The sequence below is a fragment of the Salvelinus namaycush genome, chromosome 29 (assembly GCF_016432855.1).
Source record: "Salvelinus namaycush isolate Seneca chromosome 29, SaNama_1.0, whole genome shotgun sequence".
Lineage (NCBI taxonomy): Eukaryota > Metazoa > Chordata > Actinopteri > Salmoniformes > Salmonidae > Salvelinus > Salvelinus namaycush.
Genome location: NC_052335.1, coordinates 8,926,875 through 8,950,315, shown reverse-complemented (window position 1 = coordinate 8,950,315; position 23,441 = coordinate 8,926,875). Strand labels below are relative to the sequence as shown.

The 23,441-nt window shown below is 40.9% G+C and overlaps 1 protein-coding gene across 1 annotated transcript in view; it reads left to right on the top strand.

The window, feature by feature from the left end:
* The window catches only part of LOC120024492 (disks large-associated protein 2-like), an 88,338-nt gene that overhangs the window by 28,689 nt on the left and 36,208 nt on the right, over nt 1-23,441 (top strand). Inside the window, exon 2 of the mRNA XM_038968750.1 lies at nt 16,619-16,845. Coding sequence (XP_038824678.1) covers nt 16,619-16,845 — 227 coding nt within the window. The remainder of the gene's footprint in view (nt 1-16,618; nt 16,846-23,441) is intronic.

Below are 23,441 nucleotides of genomic sequence, written 5' to 3'. Positions count from 1 at the left end.
TAAATGTTATATTTCAGTTTTTTTCTTTTTTATACATTTGCCAAAATTTCGAACAACCTGTTTTTGCTTTGTCATTACGGGGTGAGAGCTAACGAGAGAATGAAAGGGAGAGAAGGAGACATAGATCTAATCATTCCTCCAGGAAAAGAAAATAACAATCATCCGCTATGCTCTTTCTGATAGCAGCCCAGGGAGTGGGACTGTTGAGAGGAAATAGCTGGGCAGGGCCCATGATTGGTTGGAGTGAGTAACTGGCAGAGGGAGCGAGAGACCACTAGTGCCCTGGGCTGTTGTTCTGAGAACCGCAGCTCCCCTTATCCACTCAGAGTACAGCATGAGCAGCGTAATGGAATGTTATGTCATACGTACAGTACATACACCTGATCAATATACTGAACACTACAACATGTGTGACATCACACAGCTTTAGATTGCCATCTCCACGGTCCAGGAAGAGGAAAGAAACAGATTACTGTGTCAGCTAATGTAGCAGGTGTAAAAGAAACTCTCGAGCGGAGTTCCCATATTCGGTTTTCAGCGGAAAAGGAAGCTAGGTTGAAGATAGCTCTATTCCTGAAAACCAGATGCATCCGGTTGTTGGCAACTCTGCCAAGGTTGCTCACGGTGACTGGAGCATTTATTTGATTGGCCATTGATGGTTCATTTCATGTAGATCTCAATAACAATGAATCTGCAGTGAAATAAGGATGTATAAGATAAATATGATTCAAGCATCTGAGATCAAAATAAATTGCCTTGAATATGATCATCATTCTTAGAGTGATAGAATATATGTTTTATTGGCATGTACAGTCTACTAATGTTGATTGACTAGAACATGCCTTATTAAAGGCCGAATGCAGCTGTTTTTATATTAATATCAAATAATTTCTGGATAAAAATGAAGTACCTTAGTGTAATAGATTTATTAAAATTAGTAAAAATAGCTTTTTAGCAAAAAACAATTTCTCAATTAAGAATTTTTGCTAGGACTCGTGGTCAATGGTCTGAGTGTCACGTTCGTCGTAATGATGAGAACAAGGCGCAGCGTGATTAGAATACATCTTCCTTTTAATAAAGAAAGAACACGAAGAACACTAAACAAACTAACAAAATGAACGTGACGCTAATAATAACGAGTGCAGACATGCAACATCACATAGACAATAACCCACAAAACCTAAATGGAAAATGGCAACCTAAATAGGATCCCCGATCAGAGACAATGATAAACGCTGCCTCTGATTGGGAACCAATTCAGGCCACCATAGACCCATAATATGCCTAGACTAACCAAAACCCCTAGACATACAAAAAAAACTAGACAATACAAAAACTAAACAAACCACCCTTGTCACACCCTGACCTAACCAAAATATAAAGAATACAAAGATAACTAAGGTCAGGGCGTGACACTGGGTGAGGAGGGGGAATCTAGCTGTTATTGACAAAGAGGTTTGGAACTCTTTTTGTTATTGGTCTATTGATGCACCTGTGTGTCAATCTAATTAACATAATAAAAAAATCCCCACACATAATCCGTCAGTTTAAACTAATGTTTTTTTGCATGGGCATAGTCTAAATCCACTGCGTCCGCCTATGTTGGTGGAAAGTGGCAGAGCTACAGCACTGTTTGTCAGACCAGGACACACCCTGAAAAAAGTCTGTAGTGTACGAACAGTTTGGCCTACTAATTAATAAAACTCTATGGAAAGATAAGAATCTCAGAAGTACGATGGCGTTCTCCATTTAGCTCTACGACCTCCATAAGTGTCACGGGACTTGTCTGAAGGTAAAAATGAATGGAAGTATGGAGGTAGTTTTGTGCCAACAAAAAAAGGGGTTAAATATGTGTCCAAAAAACTAAAATATTTCCTGATATAGGACACACACTTCAAAAACGTTTTCCTTATGATTTATTTTTTAACTGTGTTTTGCCATTCATGAATGTGTTATTCAATGCGTTTCTATGGGCTATAGTATTAATGGCCAAATTCATTATTTTATCTTTTATATATATATATATATTTGTTTTTTTTACCTACAAGGGTCTACACTGATGACGCTGTAACTTTTCACACTTTTACAGTTTTTTTACAAAAATATACACAGTATCAGTCAAAAGTTTGGAAACACCTACTCATTCAACGGTTTTCTTAATTTTTTTACTATTTTCTACATTGTAGAATAATAGTGAAGACATCAAACTATGAAATAACACGTATGGAATCATGTAGTAACCAAAAAGGTGTTAAACAAATCTCAATATATTTTATATTTGAGATTCCCTTTGCCTTGATGACAGCTTTGCACACTCTTGGCATTCTCTCTATCAGCTTCATGAGGAATGCGTTTCCAACAGTTTTGAAGGAGTTCCCACATATGCTGAGCACTTCTTGGCTGCTTTTCCTTCACTCTGCGGTCCAACTCATCCCAACCCATCTCAATTAGGTTGAGGTCAGGTGATTGTGGAGGCCAGGTCATCTGATGTAGCACCATCACTCTCCTTGGTCAAATAGCCCTTACACTGCTTCACAGAGTTCAAGATTTGTCTCTTCATAGCAAAATCTACAGAGCTGAGAATGTTGTATTCACCATGTATTTGGAATTCAATTGGTGGCAATCATTTTGTATAATAATTTAAATTGAAAAACTTGAAGGGTAGAATCAAGTGTTGTTTTTTGTGAGTTCATATACCATGTGCCATGGAATCAGTACATCGAACATCTCTTCCCGTTTATTTTTGCAACCTGTATGTCACGTTCTGACCATAGTTCTTGTGTGTTTTACTTGTTTTAGTGTTGGTCAGAACGTGAGCTGGGTGGGCATTCTATGTTGTGTGTCTAGTTTGTCCATTTCTATGTATGCCTGATATGGTTCTCAATCAGAGACAATGACAAACACCTGCCTCTGATTGAGAACCATATCAGGCATACATAGAAATGGACAAACTAGACACACAACATAGAATGCCCACCCAGCTCACGTCCTGACCAACACTAAAACAAGTAAAACACACAAGAACTATGGTCAGAACGTGACACTGTAAGGCGCAGCTGTCAAAAAAAATCTAAAATTAAACTGGTATATTTTTATATTTATTCCAATCCTTTTCAGATCATTTATCTTTAATATATAGCAGACAAACAAGTTCTCTACCTTCTCCCTCTTCCACGACCTCCTCCATTGTTTCTGAAATGAATTGGTTGTATCTTTGGATTGAGGAAACATTCCCATATATTTCCGATAACTGCATATGTAACACAACTCCTCCATTTCTATTCATAATATCATGAATAAATATAATACCATTTTTAAAACAATTTTCCATAAAGATGTTTTATTTTGATCAATCGGTGTATTTGAGTTCAACCATAATATTTGTTGTTATATTTGATCTATCTTTTTGAAGGAGAAAATTGAAATTGTAACCAGCTTTGTATGGCTTTTTTAAGAAAGGGCGATACTTTAAACAAAGTTTAATTTTCAATTAGTTGGAAATGAGAAGTTCTAATCTGTCCAAAGGCAAAAAGGAAATGTTTCTAACAAAGCATGATCCTTTCTTAATAATCTACAGGACAACCAGTTCAGGTTGAAGTCTAACTTATTTATGAGTGAAGCTTTTAGTGAGAAGTTTAATGCTTTAATATTTAATAATTTTAGCCACCCAAACTCATTTTCATTATATAAATAGGAATGTTTAATTTTGTCTGGCTTAGCGTTCCAAATAAGGTTAAATGTTTTTTGCTCATATGATTTAAAAAATGAGGCCTGGAGTAGGCAGTGCCATTAGTATGTAAGTAAACTATGATAGGACCAAAGAGTTAATGTCACGCTCGTTGAAATGAGGAGACCAAGGCGCAGCGTGATATGAATACATTCTATTTTAATTAACGAATAAACACTAAACAAACTAACAAAACAACAAAACGAACGTGAAGCTATTTAACAAGTGCTGACATGCAACTACATATAGACAACTATCCACAAATACAGATGGGAAAAGGAAACCTAAGTATGGTTCTCAATCAGAGACAACGGTAGACAGCTGCCTCTGATTGAGAACCACACCCGGCCAAACACACAGAAATACAAATCATAGAAAAAGGAACATAGAATGCCCACCCAAATCACACCCTGACCAAACCAAAATAGAGACATAAAACGCTCTCTACGGTCAGGGCGTGACAGTACCCCCCCCCCCCCCCCCCCCCCCCCCCCAAGGTGCGGACTCCGGCCGCAAAACCTGAACCTATAGGGTCTGGGTGGGCATTTCACCGTGGTGGCGGCTCTGGTGCGGGACGTAGACCCCGCTCCACCTCTGGCTTGGCCCACTTAGGTGGCGCCTCTAGAGCGGGGACCCTTGCCACCGACCCCGGACTGGGGACCCTCGTAGTGGGCCCCGGACTGAGGACCCTCGTTGGGAGCTCCGGACTGGAGGGCGTCTCTGGAAGCTCCGGACTGAAGGGCGCCTCTGGAAGCTCCGGACTGAAGGTCGCCTCTGGAAGCTCCGGACTGAAGGGCGCCTCTGGAAGCTCCGGACTGAAGGGCGCCTCTGGAAGCTCCGGACTGGAGGGCGACACTGGAAGCTCCGGACTGGAGGGCGACACTGGAGGCTCCGGGCATACATTGACACTTTTGTTTTTAACCCCTAGATGTTCTTGTTGGATTAGATTTTAATAGCTAGCATTTCGATGGCCATAATAAATAGATATGGAGACAATGGACAGCCTTGATTAACTCCTCTTAACAGCTCGATACTTTCTGAGAAGTAACCATTATTTACTTTTTTACACCTGTGGTTGCTGTACATAACTTTAACCCATTGTAAAAGAGATTCACCGAAATGAAAGTAGTCCAGGCATTTATATATAAATTCTAGTCGTACTTTATCAAACGCCTTTTCGAAATCTGCTATGAAGACCAGGCCTGGTGTCTTGGATGTTTCATAATCTTCAACTGTTTCAAATAATTATTGTATATTATCTCAAATATATTGTCCATGTAAAAACCCTGTCTGATCAGTATGAATAATATCTGGTAAAACCTTTTTTTTCTATGTGCTATGCATTTTGCCAGTATTCTCCCGTCACAACATCGAAGGCCTCCAGTTTTTTAAATGGATTAGATCTTTTTAGTTACCACCTGGGATCTGTTTCAGTAATGAAATCAGACCTTCTTGTTGAGTACCTGAAAGTAGTTAAAACATTCTGATAATGGATCTTTGAGTACATTAAAAAGATATGCCATCAAGCCCTGGTGGTTTTTCAGACTGAAATGATTTAATTGCCTCAAGAAGTTCCTTCTCTGCAAGTTGGCCTTTATACGGGTCTTTCTGTACATTTGTTCACTTTACATTCATTATTATTAAGAAAGAATTCCTTACAGTTAACACCATTCAGTCGAAATGGAGGAGACGGAAAATAAAACATATGCTTGAAATATTTTGCTTCCTCTTTCAAAACATAATTTGGTAAAATCATGGATGACTCCGTCATTTGTATTACGTTTCTGTAAATAATTTGTTGTAGCATTTCTATGTTGAAGATTCAATAATTTTGTTGGTCATTTTTCACAATTTTCCATTCAATTCGCACTATTTTTTGTAATAAAATATACTTAATCGTTCTTGAATAAGTTCTTTCAATTCTTTTTATTTTTCCTCTAACTTATTCAATACAATACTCATCATTAAAACAAAAAAAGTTTAGGTCAAAAGAGATTAGACTAATAATGAAAATAGAGGAAATAACAGCGCGGATGGCAATAATAGTATAATAATAATAGTATAATAATAATAGTATAATAATAATAATGTAGAATAATAATAGTATAATAATAATAGTATAATAATAATAATGTATAATAATAATAGTATAATAATAATAGTATAATAATAATAATGTAGAATAATAATAATGTAGAATAATAATAGTATAATAATAATCATGTATAATAATAATAATGTAGAATAATAATAATAGTATAATAATAATCATGTATAATAATAATAATGTAGAATAATAATAATAGTATAATAATAATAATGTATAATAATAATAGTATAATAATAATAATGTATAATAATAATAGTATAATAATAATAGTATAATAATAATAATGTATAATAATAATAGTATAATAATAGTATAATAATAATCATGTATAATAATAATAATAGTATAATAATAATAATAATGTATAATAATAATAGTATAATAATAATAATAATGTATAATAATAATAGTATAATAATAATAGTATAATGATAATAATGTAGAATAATAATAATGTAGAATAATAATAATGTATAATAATAATAGTATAACAATAATAATAATAATAATAATGTAGAATAATAATAATGTATAATAATAATAGTATAATAATAATGTAGAATAATGATAATGTATAATAATAATAATGTATAATAATAATAATGTATAATAATAATAGTATAACAATAATAATAATAATAATAATGTAGAATAATAATAATGTATAATAATAATAATAGTATAATAATGTAGAATAATAATGTATAATAATAATAGTAGAATAATAATAATGTAGAATAATAATAGTATAATAATAATAATAGTATAATAATAATAATGTAGAATAATAATAATAGTAGAATAATAATAATGTAGAATAATAATGGGCCTCTATAGTAGAGGTTTTTTATTGCCAACTGTGCTGTTACTTCCTATATTTCCTCTTAGTCTAATCTCTTTTGACATAAACTGATTTTGTTTTAATGCTTAGTATTGAATTGAATGGCCTATACAAGTACATTTGAAAGTGTTCCATACAATAAGGGGATCGACTGTGCCTAAGTTATGCGGACAAAAGTCAATTATTAACTATTTTGCCCTAATATTCCACCCACTAAAACCTCCCCCTATATCTGGGAGGTCTGTTGTCACGAAGACCATCAGACCATCTCCCTGACCCATGACACACCGTTGCATCCGATGGCAAACCTTTGGCCACCAATTGGCGTAGGCCAAACGGAAATATGGGCAGTCCCATGACAACATAATTCAATACTGCCACCCTTCACTCACAAATTCAATTCCCCATAGGTCTATTGCATGTGTATAAGGGTGCTTTTTATAAGAGAAATAACCAATTAACATGGAAAACAGTCAGAAAAATTCTATAATAGCAATAATAATAGATAATATTAATAGAAATAATAACAGCACAATATTATAGATTTCTGCTGATATGAAGAAAGTACTAGCAAAGGCTATATGCATGTCAGCCCAGCCTGCTCAGTTCAATGGATACTATTGTTCGAAAAAATGAGGAGAAAAATACCTTCTATAAATTTCGCAAGACCAGTTCTTTATGTCCATTACATGCACGCTGCCTATCGGCAGAAAGACACATTCCACGTGGTCCTTATTATATCCTGTTATAATCCTGTCGGCAGAGAGACACATTCCACGTGGTCCTTATTATATCCTGTTATAATCCTGTCGGCAGAGAGACACATTCCACGTAGTCCTTATTATATCCTGTTATAATCCTGTCGTCAGAGAGACACATTCCACGTAGTCCTTATTATGTCTGTTATAATCCTGTCGGCAGAGAGACACATTCCACGTAGTCCTTATTATATCCTGTTATAATCCTGTCGGCAGAGAGACACTGTAACGGTCGTCTTGTGGTGAATGAGCGGACCAAGGCGCAGCGGGTGATGAAGACATAATGAATATTTATTAACAGAACGACGAAACACGAAAACTCTTAAACAAACTACAAAACAAATAAACGACGTAGACTGACCTAAAACATGAGAACTTACAAATACACGAAGAACGCACGAACAGGTACAGACTACAAACAAACGCTACAGTCCCGTGTGGTACGAACATACATACAGACACGGAAGACATATCACCCACAAACAAACAGTGAGAACAGCCTACCTTAATATGGTTCTCAATCAGAGGAAACGTCAAACACCTGCCTCTAATTGAGAACCATATCAGGCAACACATTAAACCCAACATAGAAACACAATACATAGAATGCCCACCCCAACTCACGCCCTGACCAACTAAACACATACAAAAACAAGAGAAAACAGGTCAGAAACGTGACAGACACATTCCACGTAGTCCTTATTATATCCTGTTATAATCCTGTCGGCAGAGAGACACATTCCACGTAGTCCTTATTATATCCTGTTATAATCCTGTCGGCAGAGACACATTCCACGTAGTCCTTATTATATCCTGTTATAATCCTGTCGGCAGAGAGACACATTTCACGTAGTCCTTATTATATCCTGTTATAATCCTGTCGGCAGAGAGAAACATTCCACGTAGTCCTTATTATATCCTGTTATAATCCTGTCGGCAGAGAGACACATTCCACGTAGTCCTTATTATATCCGGTTACATTCCTATCAGCAGAGAAACACATTCCATGTAGTCATTTGTCACGTTCCTGACCTTGTTTTCCTTTTGTATAGCTTTGTTTTGTTGGTCAGGACGTGAGCTGGGTGGGCATTCTCTGTGTTTGTTCCTTGTTAAGTGTCAGGGTTAATTGACCTTGTATGGCTCTCAATCAGAGGCAGGTGTTTTCGTTTTCCTCTGATTGAGAGACATACATAGGGAGGTTGTTTCACATTGTTTGTCGTGGGTGGTTGTCTCCTGTGTCCGTATATGTTACCACACGGGACTGTATCGTTTGTTTGTAGTCGTGTACCTGTTCGTGCGTTCTTCGTTATATGTAAGTTCACATGTTTTAGGTCAGTCTACGTTCGTTTGTTGTTTTGTAATTTTCCAAGTGTTTTTCGTGTTCGTCTTTGACTTCAGTTAATAAATCATTATGTCATCATACCTCACTGCACATTGGTCTTCCGATCCCTCTCTCCTCTCCTCGTCCGAGGAGGAGGAAGAACTAGAGTTCCGTTACAGAACCACCCACCAAATTACCAGGATCAAGCAGCGGGGAAAAGGGCAGCGACAGCAACCGCAGAAATCCCAGGATTCATGGACATGGGAGGAGATCCTGGACGGCAAAGGACCCTGGGCTCAGCCAGGGGAATATCGCCGTCCCAAGGCGGAGCTGGAGGCAGCGAAGGCAGAGAGGCGCTGGTATGAGGAGGCAGCGCGGCGACGCGGTTGGGAGCCCGAGAGTCAGACCCAAACATTTCTTGGGGGGGGGCACACGAGGAGTGTGGCAAAGCCGGGTAGGATACCTGAGCCAACTCCCCGTGCTTACCGTGGAGTGAGAGGGCGTCGTACTGGTCAGACACCGTGTTATGCGGTAAAGCGCACGGTGTCCCCAGTACGCGTGCTTAGCCCAGTGCGGGCTATTCCACCTCGCCGCACTGGTAGGGCTAAGTTGGGCATCGAGCCGGATGTCATGAAGCCGGCCCAACGCATCTGGCCACCAGTGCGTCTCCTCGGGCCGGCATACATGGCACCAGCCTTACAGATGGTGTCCCCGGTTCGACAGCATAGCCCAGTGCGGGCTATTCCACCTCGCCGCACTGGCAGGGCTACGGGCACCATTCAACCTGGTAGGGTTGGGCAGGCTCGGTGCTCAAGAGCACGTGTCCTCCTTCACGGTCCGGTATACCCGGTGCCACCTCCAAGTACCAGTCCACCGGTGGCAGCCCCCCGCACCAGGCTGTCTCTCCGGGTTCTCTCTCCAGCTGCTCCCACCTGTCCAGCGCTGTCAGAGCTTTCCTCCTCTCCAGCGCAGCCAGTGCCTATACCACGCACCAGGCTGTCTCTCCGTCTCCTCCCTACAGAACTGCCCGTCTGTCCCGAGCTGTCAGAGCTGGCCGTCTGCCCAGCGGCGCCTGAACTGCCCGTCTGCCCAACGCCGCATGAACTGCCCGTCTGGACTGAGCCTGCAAAGCCGCCCGTCTGCCATGAGCCTTCAGAGCCGTCCGCCAGACAGGAGCCGCTAGAGCCTTCCGCCAGACAGGACCAGCCAGAGCCGTCCAGCCAGGACCAGCCAGAGCCGTCCAGCCAGGACCAGCCAGAGCCGTCCAGCCAGGACCTGCCAGAGCCGTCCAGCCAGGACCTGCCAGAGCCGTCCAGCCAGGACCTGCCAGAGCCGTCCAGCCAGGACCTGCCAGAGCCGTCCAGCCAGGACCTGCCAGAGTCCCTCAGCCAGGACCTGCCAGAGTCCCTCAGCCAGGACCTGCCAGAGTCCCTCAGCCAGGACCTGCCAGAGTCCCTCAGCCAGGACCTGCCAGAGTCCCTCAGCCCGGAGCTGCCGTCCCTCAGCCCGGAGCTGCCGTCCCTTAGCCCGGAGCTGCCGTCCCTCAGCCCGGTGCTGCCCCTTATCCCGGTGCTGCCCCTTATCCCGGTGCTGCCCCTTATCCCGATGCTGCCCCTTCATTTAGGTGGGTTTAGTTGGAGGGTGGTCATTGGGAGGGGGATACGGAAGCGGGGAGTGACTATGGTGGTGTGGGGACAGCGTCCAGAGCCGGAGCCGCCACCGTGGACAGATGCCCACCCAAACCCTCCCCTTGAGGTTGAGTTTTGCGGCCGGAGTCCGCATCTTGGGGGGGGGGTAATGTCACGTTCCTGACCTTGTTTTCCTTTTGTATAGCTTTGTTTTGTTGGTCAGGACGTGAGCTGGGTGGGCATTCTCTGTGTTTGTTCCTTGTTAAGTGTCAGGGTTAATTGACCTTGTATGGCTCTCAATCAGAGGCAGGTGTTTTCGTTTTCCTCTGATTGAGAGACATACATAGGGAGGTTGTTTCACATTGTTTGTCGTGGGTGGTTGTCTCCTGTGTCCGTATATGTTACCACACGGGACTGTATCGTTTGTTTGTAGTCGTGTACCTGTTCGTGCGTTCTTCGTTATATGTAAGTTCACATGTTTTAGGTCAGTCTACGTTCGTTTGTTGTTTTGTAATTTTCCAAGTGTTTTTCGTGTTCGTCTTTGACTTCAGTTAATAAATCATTATGTCATCATACCTCGCTGCACATTGGTCTTCCGATCCCTCTCTCCTCTCCTCGTCCGAGGAGGAGGAAGAACTAGAGTTCCGTTACATCATTATATCCTGTTATATTCCGACAGAAAGAAAGAGAGAGAAAGGATCATGCATTTTAACAGCCACTAATGACTTCCAGTGAAAATGTGTCTTACGCATCACACTACCCCTAAAGGAATACATAGGTCTAACTGACACATTTTTACAGTGTTAGTTTCATCCGCTGTTGTACAATGTGATATAAAACACAGGAAAAAATCATTTAGACTGTTACTGGGCCTTCTTTGACTTCACCAATTAGAGCCACTCGTACAGTAAAACACAAGCCACTTTGATTTGGTGTATGTTTACGGCAAAGCGTTCGTTTACACCATACACCACTATGTAATTAACCGTAATCCCTTAATCGCTATTAATTGTGGTGCTGTTCGTCGAAGCAGACCCCTTTTTTTCCCTTTACAGTCGAGGCTACGCTGTTGCATATGCATGATGTGTTAATGTCGCTTGTTCATCTCCAGTTGCTATGGCTGCAACCTACACACTTGCCTACAGTACATTCCCCTTCAAATGAATCTGGAGGAGTAAAAGGACATACTGTAGGATTCAGGAGGAAGACATCGTATTATCCATTACTTTATTACTCCCCTGACTCACTACGCTGTGTAACACTCTTCTCCCTAGGGCAGACCCTGAGACTTCTGCATTGACAGTATAAGTTTCATATTTACTACAACAGAACATTCATTTACTGAGACGCACCGCTTGTCTAGGCTTGTTAACTGCTGTTGTGGCCCATGGAAAAGACAATCGCTGGACAAGTCCTCGTTGTCTTAGATACTGCAGAGCAATAGTTCCTATAATCAGTGCAATTTCATTTTTTTGTTGATATACACTGCGGTACCTAAAACCATATGCTTTAGTATGTATGCGTGTAAAAAAAATATGTAAATACTGTATGTAAAAAAAAGAGGGTACTTTAAATCACATTGTCCAGAACAATTACTGGCATTGAAACGTAATAATAGTACCAAGATTATTTGCCACTTAACTTGTCTGCTGCTTGAATTAATAATTTGTTATTAACTACACTGTGTCACCGTAAAAGTAATGAGCACAGCCTCAGGTGAATGAATGGCAGCCACTGTAGGTAGGGTTCAATCAAACCCACACTGTGCTTAAACCGGCATTGTGTGAGAAATCACATTGGTCCTGTGTCACAAGAATGTAAGAATTGATTGTCTGTCTGTCACCCAACATTTTAACAGGGCACAGTGGAGCTAGGCCACAGAGCCTCCCTGTAGATGAAACAAGCCATTTGGTGACAGATTGCAGTGCCTTTATTTCTCACTCCCTTCACACCCCTCCTTTCCTCACACTGAGCCCATCTCACCGGGACTCGCCACTCCGACAGGCGCTGGTGGTGTCATTCCCTGTTTGGAATCTGGAATGGGCTGGAATTCTGCAACCTACAGATCCATTCCCGAGGAAGTTTGACTCCACTCAGTGCTCAGACATCAGAGCCATGCTATACACAAGTGGGCCTCAATGGGGGGTCGTATTCATAACCCTTCTGTACAAGATGGGAGTACAAGTGGAAAGGGAATTGGTGTACCCTGCGGTACAACATCTCAACAAAAAGTATATTTTGCTACATTTCTTGTGTATTTTAGTACTTAAGTACTCTGGACATTTTTATCATATAATGTTTTTGGAGATACTTTTCGCTTATCATACAGAGAATATTATCTTGCCACCAGGATAATTTCTCTTGAGTTGTTTCTGTAAAATATGTAATGCTGTTATTCAGCTGCCTATACACACCTACTGTCCATTGTTCTGGTTCAAAGATCTTTGGCTAAAATACAAAATGTTTCATGTCAGAGAAAGATGAATATTACAAAAAGGGCTTTGGAGTAGGAAAGAGGAGTGAGACTGGGTATTTAGAGTAGCTCGACCCTTGGGGAGTGAGGGGGGATCTGAGGGGAGAACAGAGCCTGGGGATGGGGATCATTCTGCTTCAGTGAGTCCCTGTGTGTGTTTGGGGAAAACTCTTTCTGGCCTGAGTCAGCTCTCCCAATCCTTTGGCTAATTGGTTCCCATTGTCCCTGCAAATAAAGGAACTGTGTGTGTGTGTGTGTGTGTGTGTGTGTGTGTGTGTGTGTGTGTGTGTGTGTGTGTGTGTGTGTGTGTGTGTGTGTGTGTGTGTGTGTGTGTGTGTGTGTGTGTGTGTGCGCGTTTGTGTGTGATACAAAGACATACAGTACAGTACATCCTACATGTTCACCTGTGCAGACACGTTGGATCTATGTGACTGACAGAGGTGGGCTCTCTGCTAGGGTTGAATACCAGAAAATGGGTTACTGAGGTACACCAAAATTTCCCGCCCAAACCGACTCCCTTTTCCTGGGATAAATAATTACGAGAAAACTGTAAATTATGAGGTGAAATGGAACTGTTCAATTAAATGGAACAAAAATATAAACGTAACGTGGAACAATTTCAATGATTTTACTGAGTTACAGTTCATATAAGGAAATCAGTCAATTGAAATAAATACATTTGGCCCTAATCAATGGATTTCACACGACTTGGCAGGGGCGCAGCAATAGGCTTGGGAACCAGGCCTACCCACTGCGGTGCCAGCCAACCAGAATGAGTTTTTCCCCACAAAACAGATTTATTACAGACAGAAATACTCCTGTTTCATCAGTTATCTGGGAGGCTGGTGTCAGACGAACCCGCAGGTGAAGAAGCCAGATGTGGAGGTCCTGGGCTGGCGTGGTTACACGTGGTCTACGTTTGTGAGGCCGGTTGAACGTACTGACAAATTCTCTAAAACGACATTGGAGTCGGCTTATGGTAGAGAAATAAACATGACATTTTAGAGAAATAAAGCTCTGGGGGACATTCCTGAAGTCAGCATTCCAATTGCACGCTCCCTCAAAACTTGAGACATCTGTGGCATTGTGTTGTGTGACAAAACTGCACATTTTAGAGTGACCTTTTATTGTCCCCAGCACAAGGTGCAGCTGTGTAATGATCATGCTGTTTAATCAGCTTCTTGATATGCCACACCTGTCAGGTGGGTGGATTGTCTTGGCAAAGGATAAATGTTCACTAACAGGGATGTAAACAAATTGGTGCACAAAATATGAGAGAAATAAGCTTTTTGTGCATATGGACAATTTCTGGGATCTTTTATTTCAGCTCATGAAACACTTTCAAACATGTTGCGTTTTTATTTTTGTTCAGTATATGCAAGATGTCTAAATCTGGCTTCTCTATGGCCTTCTCTCTGCTATCTGCATGATCTATCATCAACGCTCAGGGTGGGGCCAGACACCGCATCTCAGGAGGACAGTTCACAATGCATGTATGATCTCATCACGGTCACTTTTTTCTTGTGACAGGTAGGCCTACATTTGCTGCAGCATGGCCTATGTTACAGTAATATAAGGACTGAATGCGCGTCTAATTTAGACATCTCCATCTGGCTTTCGGGGGTCCCCTTATTTATTAATTGTAAATTAGATCTAAACATTTTTTGCAGCCTATTACTTGAATATGGTTGCTTTAAATCAGTGCATACGCGAGCACGCTCTCACCGTCTTTCTCTCTCTGCATCAATTCCCTTCAAATTGCATCCAAAATAGATCATCCCTTTCAGGTTATAAATTCAATGCGGTGTAAGCCATATATCTAATGAATGATGGGTTATGCATAAGTGTATAGCCTCTGTCTCTTGTGCATTACGCACCTGTGCACCGCTGGCCATTAAAAAAACGCTCCTTCGCTCTTCGAGTCCCACGAAAAACCAGACTAGAATAGTTTACTGGATATTGTTTGTTTGCATTTCTTATAGCTTAACTAACAGACTATTGGAAGAGGGATACAAGCTCTTATTTGCTGAATGTTATATACAGCAGCCAATAGAACTGACGGGGAGAAGAGAGAATGCGTGATGGCGGTAGGCTAATCAGTTAACGTTATTTATTTTTACCCCTCACCCATACCCATTCAATCATCGTGAAGAGAAGTGAAAGCCGTCTGCGTTTTATTCTAGTCCTAAATTATTCAAGCATGTCATTACTATGAAGAAGACGAGGACAACGAAACTTAACTGTTGAAAATGAGGAAGGAATGAAGCAACATTAGAGACAGAAAGACGAAGTAGGCCAATGCTCACGTTACAAATTACTAGGGGAAATATTATGAAAGGTAGGCGACATATGCGTCTGCCTACTAATTATACGACTGTAAAATAGGCCCTATTATATTTCCAAATTCAATCAATTTGCTAGACTGTAATCGTAACTTTGTAGGCCGCATGTCCTGCACCATCTTTGCATATTCTCTCCCAGTTTGATGGTTTGAATGAGGTGTGTAATAAAGTCATATAATACAATGGAGAACTGCAGTGGTCGCCAACCGGTCGATCGCAATCTTCAAGGCATTCCTAGTCGATCACCAAACATTTCTGCAGAAAAGCCAACGATAAAGGCTTGCTCTCCTTTTCTATTATTATTCGTGTTGGACTGCTGGCGGTAGGTGCGCTTGATTCAGAAGCTCTGCACACCGGGTTAACAAAGTGTTCCGTTTTGAACTTTTTCATTTGTCCTAACCGGCGGACCAGTAGATCTGTGGCTAAAATCGAGTATGCCCATTGTACCGATCACAGCAATGTTTGATACTACCCTACGTGGGACTTCACAACTTTTAAAACCATGACCACAGAGAGACCGTCAAAGAATACAGCAAAGAGCTGCTGTTTTTATGATGAGTTCATGTTTATTCAGCACTGTCAACACTGTTTTTAACACTATTACAAAACATAAAACGAGCTACTCAGTATGCTACTTTCACTTGCGCGGCAGCTGCAATGAATGCGTAGCCACGTGTATCAATAGCCCTGCGTTTTTATTAGGCTATTATTAGCAGCTTGTCGTGTCTATTTTAATATCTAGGAATATTTCACTTTTTCTATTCATAGGAACAACATGAATTTGTGTATGAGGCAGATGCGGTACGACTCGAATTTCGCCATCAGTTAGAAGACAGAGTCTCACCAAAGGAAAGGAAGGAGGGAGCAGGGACTCTGAGAGGCAGACCCTATGCTGCTCTTTCCCTCCGCTGAGACTAATGCTGCGTTCAAAACAACTGGGAACTTCGGTGTGCTCAATGCTGCGTCTAAACAACTTGAAAATTACGAGGTCAAATCATGACGTCAGTGATCTTCAGGTCGAAAAGTCGGAGCTCTAGAAGGAATTCCGAGTTGGATTACCGTTTAAATCGTTTTTTCAGAGTTCCCAGTTTTGAATACGCTGAAGTTGGAGATTTGAGTTCCGAGCTCAGTCCAATAAAATAAAAAATCGAATTATTTAAATTTAAGCTCCGCAGTGCCTCGCAAGTGTTACACCAACTGATCTATTTTGTTGAAATATAATATGGTCTGATTAGAACAATATTGGCAGGCCAAGCGTATAGCCAATATGCTGTGATAATGTATTAGGCCTAATTCCCAAACCTCATTCCTACAGAACTGTTTTTGTTGAATGTTGAATTATTTAAGCCATGTAAAAAATAAAAAATAAAACGTTTGTAAAATACCAGGAAAATATTGAACCCTACTCTCTGCCACAGGTGCCTCAGGATGAGTGGAGTGGATACCCAGAGGATGGGGACCAGGACGAGGAGATCCCATGTCGGCGGATGCGCAGCAGCAGCTACGTCAAAGCCATGGGAGAAGAAGACAACGACTCTGGTGGCGAATCTGATGGCAGCCCCAAGACCTCACCCCAGAAGGCCATCCGACCCGACGCCCTCGTCCTCAAATCAGCTATGCAGAGACCCCACATAGAACCCCAAAGGTAGGCCCGTTAATGTCTCGACTAGAGCTGCTGTACTGTACTGGTTTTCAATAATGCATTGTCACTACATCCTGGTTACTGTGTCTGTTTCAGGACACCCTCAGCCTCATACATCACTCCTGCTTGAGGCTGAGGATGATCTAAAATGGACACTGTACTGGTTATCATTACCAGGGTACGTTTAAACCAAACTAGTGCAAGTGTGGAGTGTGAGAGATGAATATACAGTTATATATTTTGGGATTGTTACAGACAAGGCAACAAAGCCTCGTTACAGGAATGACAGTCGGTTGTGAATTATATATTACACAGCATTACTGACATGGCTTTGGGTAAACATTTGGCTGCATTACTGAATAATTACTGAATACTTTAAATAACTGTGCTCATAATCTTGGTTTGGACATTAGATTGGATGGCAGGATTTAAAATGATACTTTCGCTCCGATAGCCAATGTGGCTCATGGATTACCGTAAATAATGTAGAAGCTCTGACCTTTATCTTGGCTGGATCTTGACCCCCTTTCAAAACCCTGAACACGGCTTCCGCCTTTTTGACACGCCATTTAAAAACGTTAACCCTAGCTCCAGGCTTTTTGCAAGCTGTTTTCAACCCTATCCCCCGGCTTTCATCGTTGAATTTCATCAAAGTCACACACTGCCATCAGTGTTTTTGTCATTTTCTGTCCCGCCTGTTTGTTTTACAGTAGCTCTCCTACAGTAGTTATACGGTATACACCTCTAGCTTGCTAAAGCAAAGACATTATTTGACCTGGCTGTTATATCCGTTTCATGTCTCTGTGACCTCTGTCTGCAGTGGGACATTCTGGGGGAGCATGCATGATTTACACATGTCATCCGATGTTGCTGGGCAACAGAGTAAGAATAACTCCTTGGTTACGATTGGCTGTGACATGTTCCTATTCTACCCCAGTGCATCACCAACTTATGTTAGTGCATGACTAAGAGCTTTGCTACATTTGTTTGGTCAATTGGTTTGCAGCCGCTTCACTGCCTTGTGACCCTGTCCTTACACTATGAGCTTTGACTGTTCTTTGATTAGTAATTGGAACCCAGTTCTGTTCATCAGCTCAGATATTTAAAAAAATATTCTAGCTGGTGAGTGTCACAGACCAATGCAGGTATATCTGACGTTTATCAACTGCTATTTCAATATTTGCCCATCATCTTACAGAGGAAATGTGCATTATGTTATCACAGCACTGTTGACAAGGCTATGGCAACCCTGTCACTTCTCTCCAATGTCATGGTCAAAGGTTTTAAACATGAAAATAAATTGTCTGACAATAAAATGTCATTTCATTATTTGAATGTCTTCATAAAGGAGAAATTGTCTGTCTGTCCCCACTTGATATGTCTCACTCAGCACATATAGTCAGATCCATAGTTATTGGCACCCTTGATAAAGATGAGCAAAAAGACTGTATAAAATAAATAATAAATACAAATTGTATGCAAAAAAAATGCTGATCTTTCTTTTGATGCAAAACCCACCAGTGGTGTGTGTTACCAAAGAGCTCTATTTTCATGTCATAGAACAAATGTAAACGTCTGGAGTTTGTTAAACGCCATTGGCACTTGGATTAGAACCGGTGTTGTGGTCAGATGACTTGAAAATAGAGGCACGCACACCGATGGTGGGTTTTGCGTACAAAGAAAGATGGATATGCAGAACAGAACCCCTACTGTAAAATATGGGGGTGGATCTTTGATATTATGGGGCTATTTTGATTCCACTGGTCCTGGTTAAGGTCACCGGCATCATGAACTTTACACAAGTACCAGGACATTTTAGCCAAAATCCTGATTGCCTCTCCCAGGAGGCTGAAACTTGGTCGCAAGTTTCCAGCAAGACAATATCCCTAAGCACTTATCAAAATCCACCAAGAAATGGTTAATTGACCACAAAATCAAAATTTTGCAATGGCCATCTCAGTCTCCGGACATGAACCCCATTGAAAACCTGTGGTTTGGTTTGAAGAGGACAGTCCATAAGTGCAGATGAAGGATATCAAGGATCTGGAAAGATTCTGTAGGGAGGAATGGTCCAAGATCCCTCCCACTCTCATGAAACATTTTAGAAAAAGGTTCAGTGTTGTTATCCTTGCAAGGTGAGCCATTGAAAGGTATTGCAAATAGGGGTGGCAATCATTTAGACCTCTTATCTTTTTTGGGGGAAAAGTATTATTTGTTAAACAAAATCTCTGCATCTGAGCAATTGTATTAGCATAAAATATTATAAATGTACAATATAGCTCAGTATTTGTATTATTTATTTTATACAGTCTCTTTTGCTCATGTTTATCAAAGGTGCCAATAATTTTGGACCTGACTGTACAGTGCCTGTTTGCACTCATTCCCTTCTTGACAGGCAACACTCCATAGATTCATAGATAAATACGCTTTAGGTAAGCTATAGGAAGAAGGATAGTGGTACAGAGTGATATTGTAATACAAATAATAGAATGATTGGACAGAAAAAGAAATGGACACCAGCAAAAGAATGTACAGCTACATAAGTAGCATGGCTTGGCAGGGGATCAGGGAAGCAGTAACGATGGTTACGATAACATTTTCATTACCTTATTGTACTGTTGAATGCGTCAGAGCAGAATATCTTCCCGTCCTGATTGTGACCCAGAGGATGCATCGGCTCTCCCTCTGAGATGTGTCTTAGTTTATTGTTATTCTAAGCTGGCTTTGAAAATCACCCTTCCAGAACAGGACGGTTGCTTGTGTTCTGGAGGTCTGCACACATGCACTCATGCACTCATGCACGCGTGCGCGCACACACACACACACACACACACACACACACACACACACACACACACACACACACACACACACACACACACACACACACACCTAACGTTATGGGGACACACACACACAGAGACAGACAGACAGACAGACAGACAGACAGACAGACAGACAGACAGACAGACAGACAGACAGACAGAGACAGACAGACAGACAGACAGACAGACAGACAGACAGACAGACAGACAGACAGACAGACAGACAGACAGACAGACAGACAGACAGACAGACAGACAGACAGAACCTGGTGAGGTGCCCTGCATGCATCAGTCCTGTGTGACACTCAGACTCCCTATCCTTTTGTCACCCACAGCTTAATCATCATATCACTGGGAATCTACTCACTTCCTGCTTTTGTCTCACTTCCTGCTTTTGTCCCACCCCCACACTAACAGACACACATTAGGCCTCGTTTCCACGCTCTAAAAAGCTTATATTGTTGTACTAATGGGAGGTGTAGGTGGGATGTGCAAACTGTAATTGTGGGGCTAGCAAGTCACCTGTGTTTTGGGGGCTTGCGATGACTGCACGTGTCATCATAGTTTAGAGTTGATTGCAATAATGCTGCTAATGTTGTAGGGGGATGAGTCACTTTTGTCGCAAGCACAGTGTTATATTCAGTGAGCGATATAAGCTGAGCACACCAGATACCCTGCTGGTCACACCACAACACAACATAACCTGGATACAGCTGTACTACATGTAAGCCAGGTTACCTGTTTAACAGTATGTGACATTGTTGGGTCTTTAGCCCTGAGCATTTTCCAGGGATGTCTGACTAGGACATCCCTGGCCATATTACCGCCACACCGGCGGTCATGAGTTATGACCACAGTAAAATTCCACGTGACCTTTGAGTCACGGTAATCTCCTCTTATGCACTCTGGACATGCATTGGTGGTACCCAACTCACTAACGAGCATCAGGTCCTAATGGCTTGGTACTCAGGGCTCTATTGTCCCTCTAACCACTCTGACATCAATGCAAATGCAAATCGAAAATCACATCAAACACTTCTCTTCAAAACAGTATCATGCTTTTAAAACTCACCTCACTGTGATGATCAATGTGAAGAAAGAAGTTCAACAACAGGTTGAAACTGAGTTTAAAACATGGTAGTTGTGGATGTTGTTTCAAAGTCTAACACAATGAAATGGACAGCACTTTCTAAGGGGATGATTCATTCAAAACACACATACGCATATTAGGTCTTATGCATACACTTGTGCATACAAAACCCCCATAATTAAAATAATGACTGTGCTATTATACAATACATAACCTACCGCATATAAGGCATGGCAGAAAAACAATAAAACACTTTTTATTTAAGTCTTTGGTACATAATTGGTCTAGCCTCTACTCCAAAATTAAACTAATTCCAGTAGTAGCTTTTGAGTGTGGCCTGTATTATTCAAGCAGCTCTTAGTCTCACGACAAAATTAGACTTGTTCCAAATATAACATTTGTATGTGTTTAAGGTTACGTTAAGGTTACGCATTAACTCTGAATTTTTAAGGTTAGGCATTACCGCCGAATGGTTAAGGTAAGTGTTAAGGTTTGGGATAGACTTAAAATAAATATAACCGAAACAACATTCTATCGCTGGATTTGAACTTGCAACCTTTGGAATCAGAGGCAGATGCTACTTGAAGGCAACAGCGCTCACTGTTGCCCCTAGTGGACATGGATGGATGTCGAAAACTGTCTTGTATCCCGGGTGACCTGGCTGGTATTATTATACATACTGGATGGAATGGTTACCTTTGCTATGCTCCAAACTCCAAAGAAGTGTTCTTATAAGCCCAGACATTTCTTTAAAAAGAGAAGGAGCTCAGCTGCTACTATATTTATTTCTCAGCTGCTCATATGAATCACATGTTCTGCTATGAAACGGGAGCAGCTTATCTATGATTGAAAAGTGAACCGGCGGGAAAGCAGCCTCCATTCGCTATTTGAGTGCATACGGATGACATGTATTTTTACCCCTGCCCCTGTTCCTGCCCATTTGATAATGGGCAATTCTAATCTAAACTAATTTTACATAAGTGAAGACCAGATTAAATTGAGAATAGTCTGACAGATGAAAATATGATCACTTGATGAGAGAACAGCGTGTGCAGCCTGAGGCAAGGATTACAGCGCAACATTTTTTGCGACTTTCTCAAATCCTCAACAGCCCAAGTATGTTTTGATTTCTAAGACATTCTAAGGTGTGTATCATTAACAACCACATTTGACAAAAACCTCTAAATCTAGTGTATAGGACGTGTTTCAAAGGATCACTTTTAAACTCCACATAGCCATTTCATATGCATATTCGCTCTGGAATTGGAAAAATATCCTTTCTATTTTATTCAGCTAAGTTAAATTACATTATTCTTACTATAAAAGGTCATTGTCCTTCCAAAAGTATTCAGACCCTTTGACTTTTTCCACATTTTGTTATGTTACAGCCTTATTCTAAAATTGATTAAATTTATTTTTTCCTCATCAATCTACACACAATACCCCATAATAATAAAGCAAAAACCTTTTTTTTTTTGTGTCAGCGGCAGAGACTGGGAGACTAGTCAGGATCGAGGGAAAGATGAATGGAGCAATGTACAGAGAGATCCTTGATGAAAACCTGCTCTATAGCGCTCAGGACCTCAGACTGGGTCGAAGGTTCACCTTCCAACAGGACAGTGACCCTAAGCCCACAGCCAAGACAAGACATGAGTGGTTGCGGGACAAGTCTCTGAATGTCCTTGAGTGGCCCAGCCAGAGCCTGGACTTGAACCCGATCGAACATCTCTGGAGAGACCTGAAAATAGCTGTGCAGCAATGCTCCCCATCCAACCTGACAGAGCTTGAGAGGATCTGAAGCGAAGAATGGGAGAAACTCCCCAAATACAGGTGTGCCAAGCTTGTAGTGTCATACCCAAGAAGACTCGAGGCTGTAATCGCTGCCAAAGGTGCTTCAACAAGTACTGAGTAAAGGGTCTGAATACTTATGTAAATGTGAAATTAATTTAATATATTCTTAATAAATATACAAAAGTTTATAAAAAACAGTTTTTGCTTTGCCATTATGGGGTATTGTGTGTAGATTGATGAGGGAAAAATACAATTTGATCAATTTTAGAATAAGGCTGTTACGTAACAATGTGGAAAAAGTCAAGGGGTCTGAATACTTTACGAATGCACTGTATGTAAATAAGTTATTTCTGTTTTTGATTTTAATTAATTTGCAAAAAATTCTAAAAACCAGTTTTCGCTTTGTCATTATGGGGTATTGTGTGTAGATTGCTGAGTAAATGTTTTTATTTAATCCATTTAAGAATAAGGTTGTTACGTAACAAAATGTCGAAACATCCACTGTAAAATAGTGGCACGGGACTTGTATCTTGTCTGCTAAATGAACAAGCCTACAACCAATGTATGGTGCATAGCCAGATAAGAAACAGTAGGCCCACTCATATTATGAAATACATTTTCTTAATATCATAATGTCTAAAATAAATAAGAGATTTATTGTGATGATATATATTGCATTTATTCATGATACTTTTTTTACTGTAGATGTTCCAACGGCGCACATCAGCGGCCTGTACAATATGTGTGGAGGCCTGGAGATGCTAAACGTGTTCGTTAATTAACAGTCAATTATCGTGAGACCGGCAGTCTTTTGCATGACTATAACCGGTTGACAAAATTTCATGACCACCACAGCCCTGTGTCTGACTCACAATGCCTCTCATATTTGTCTA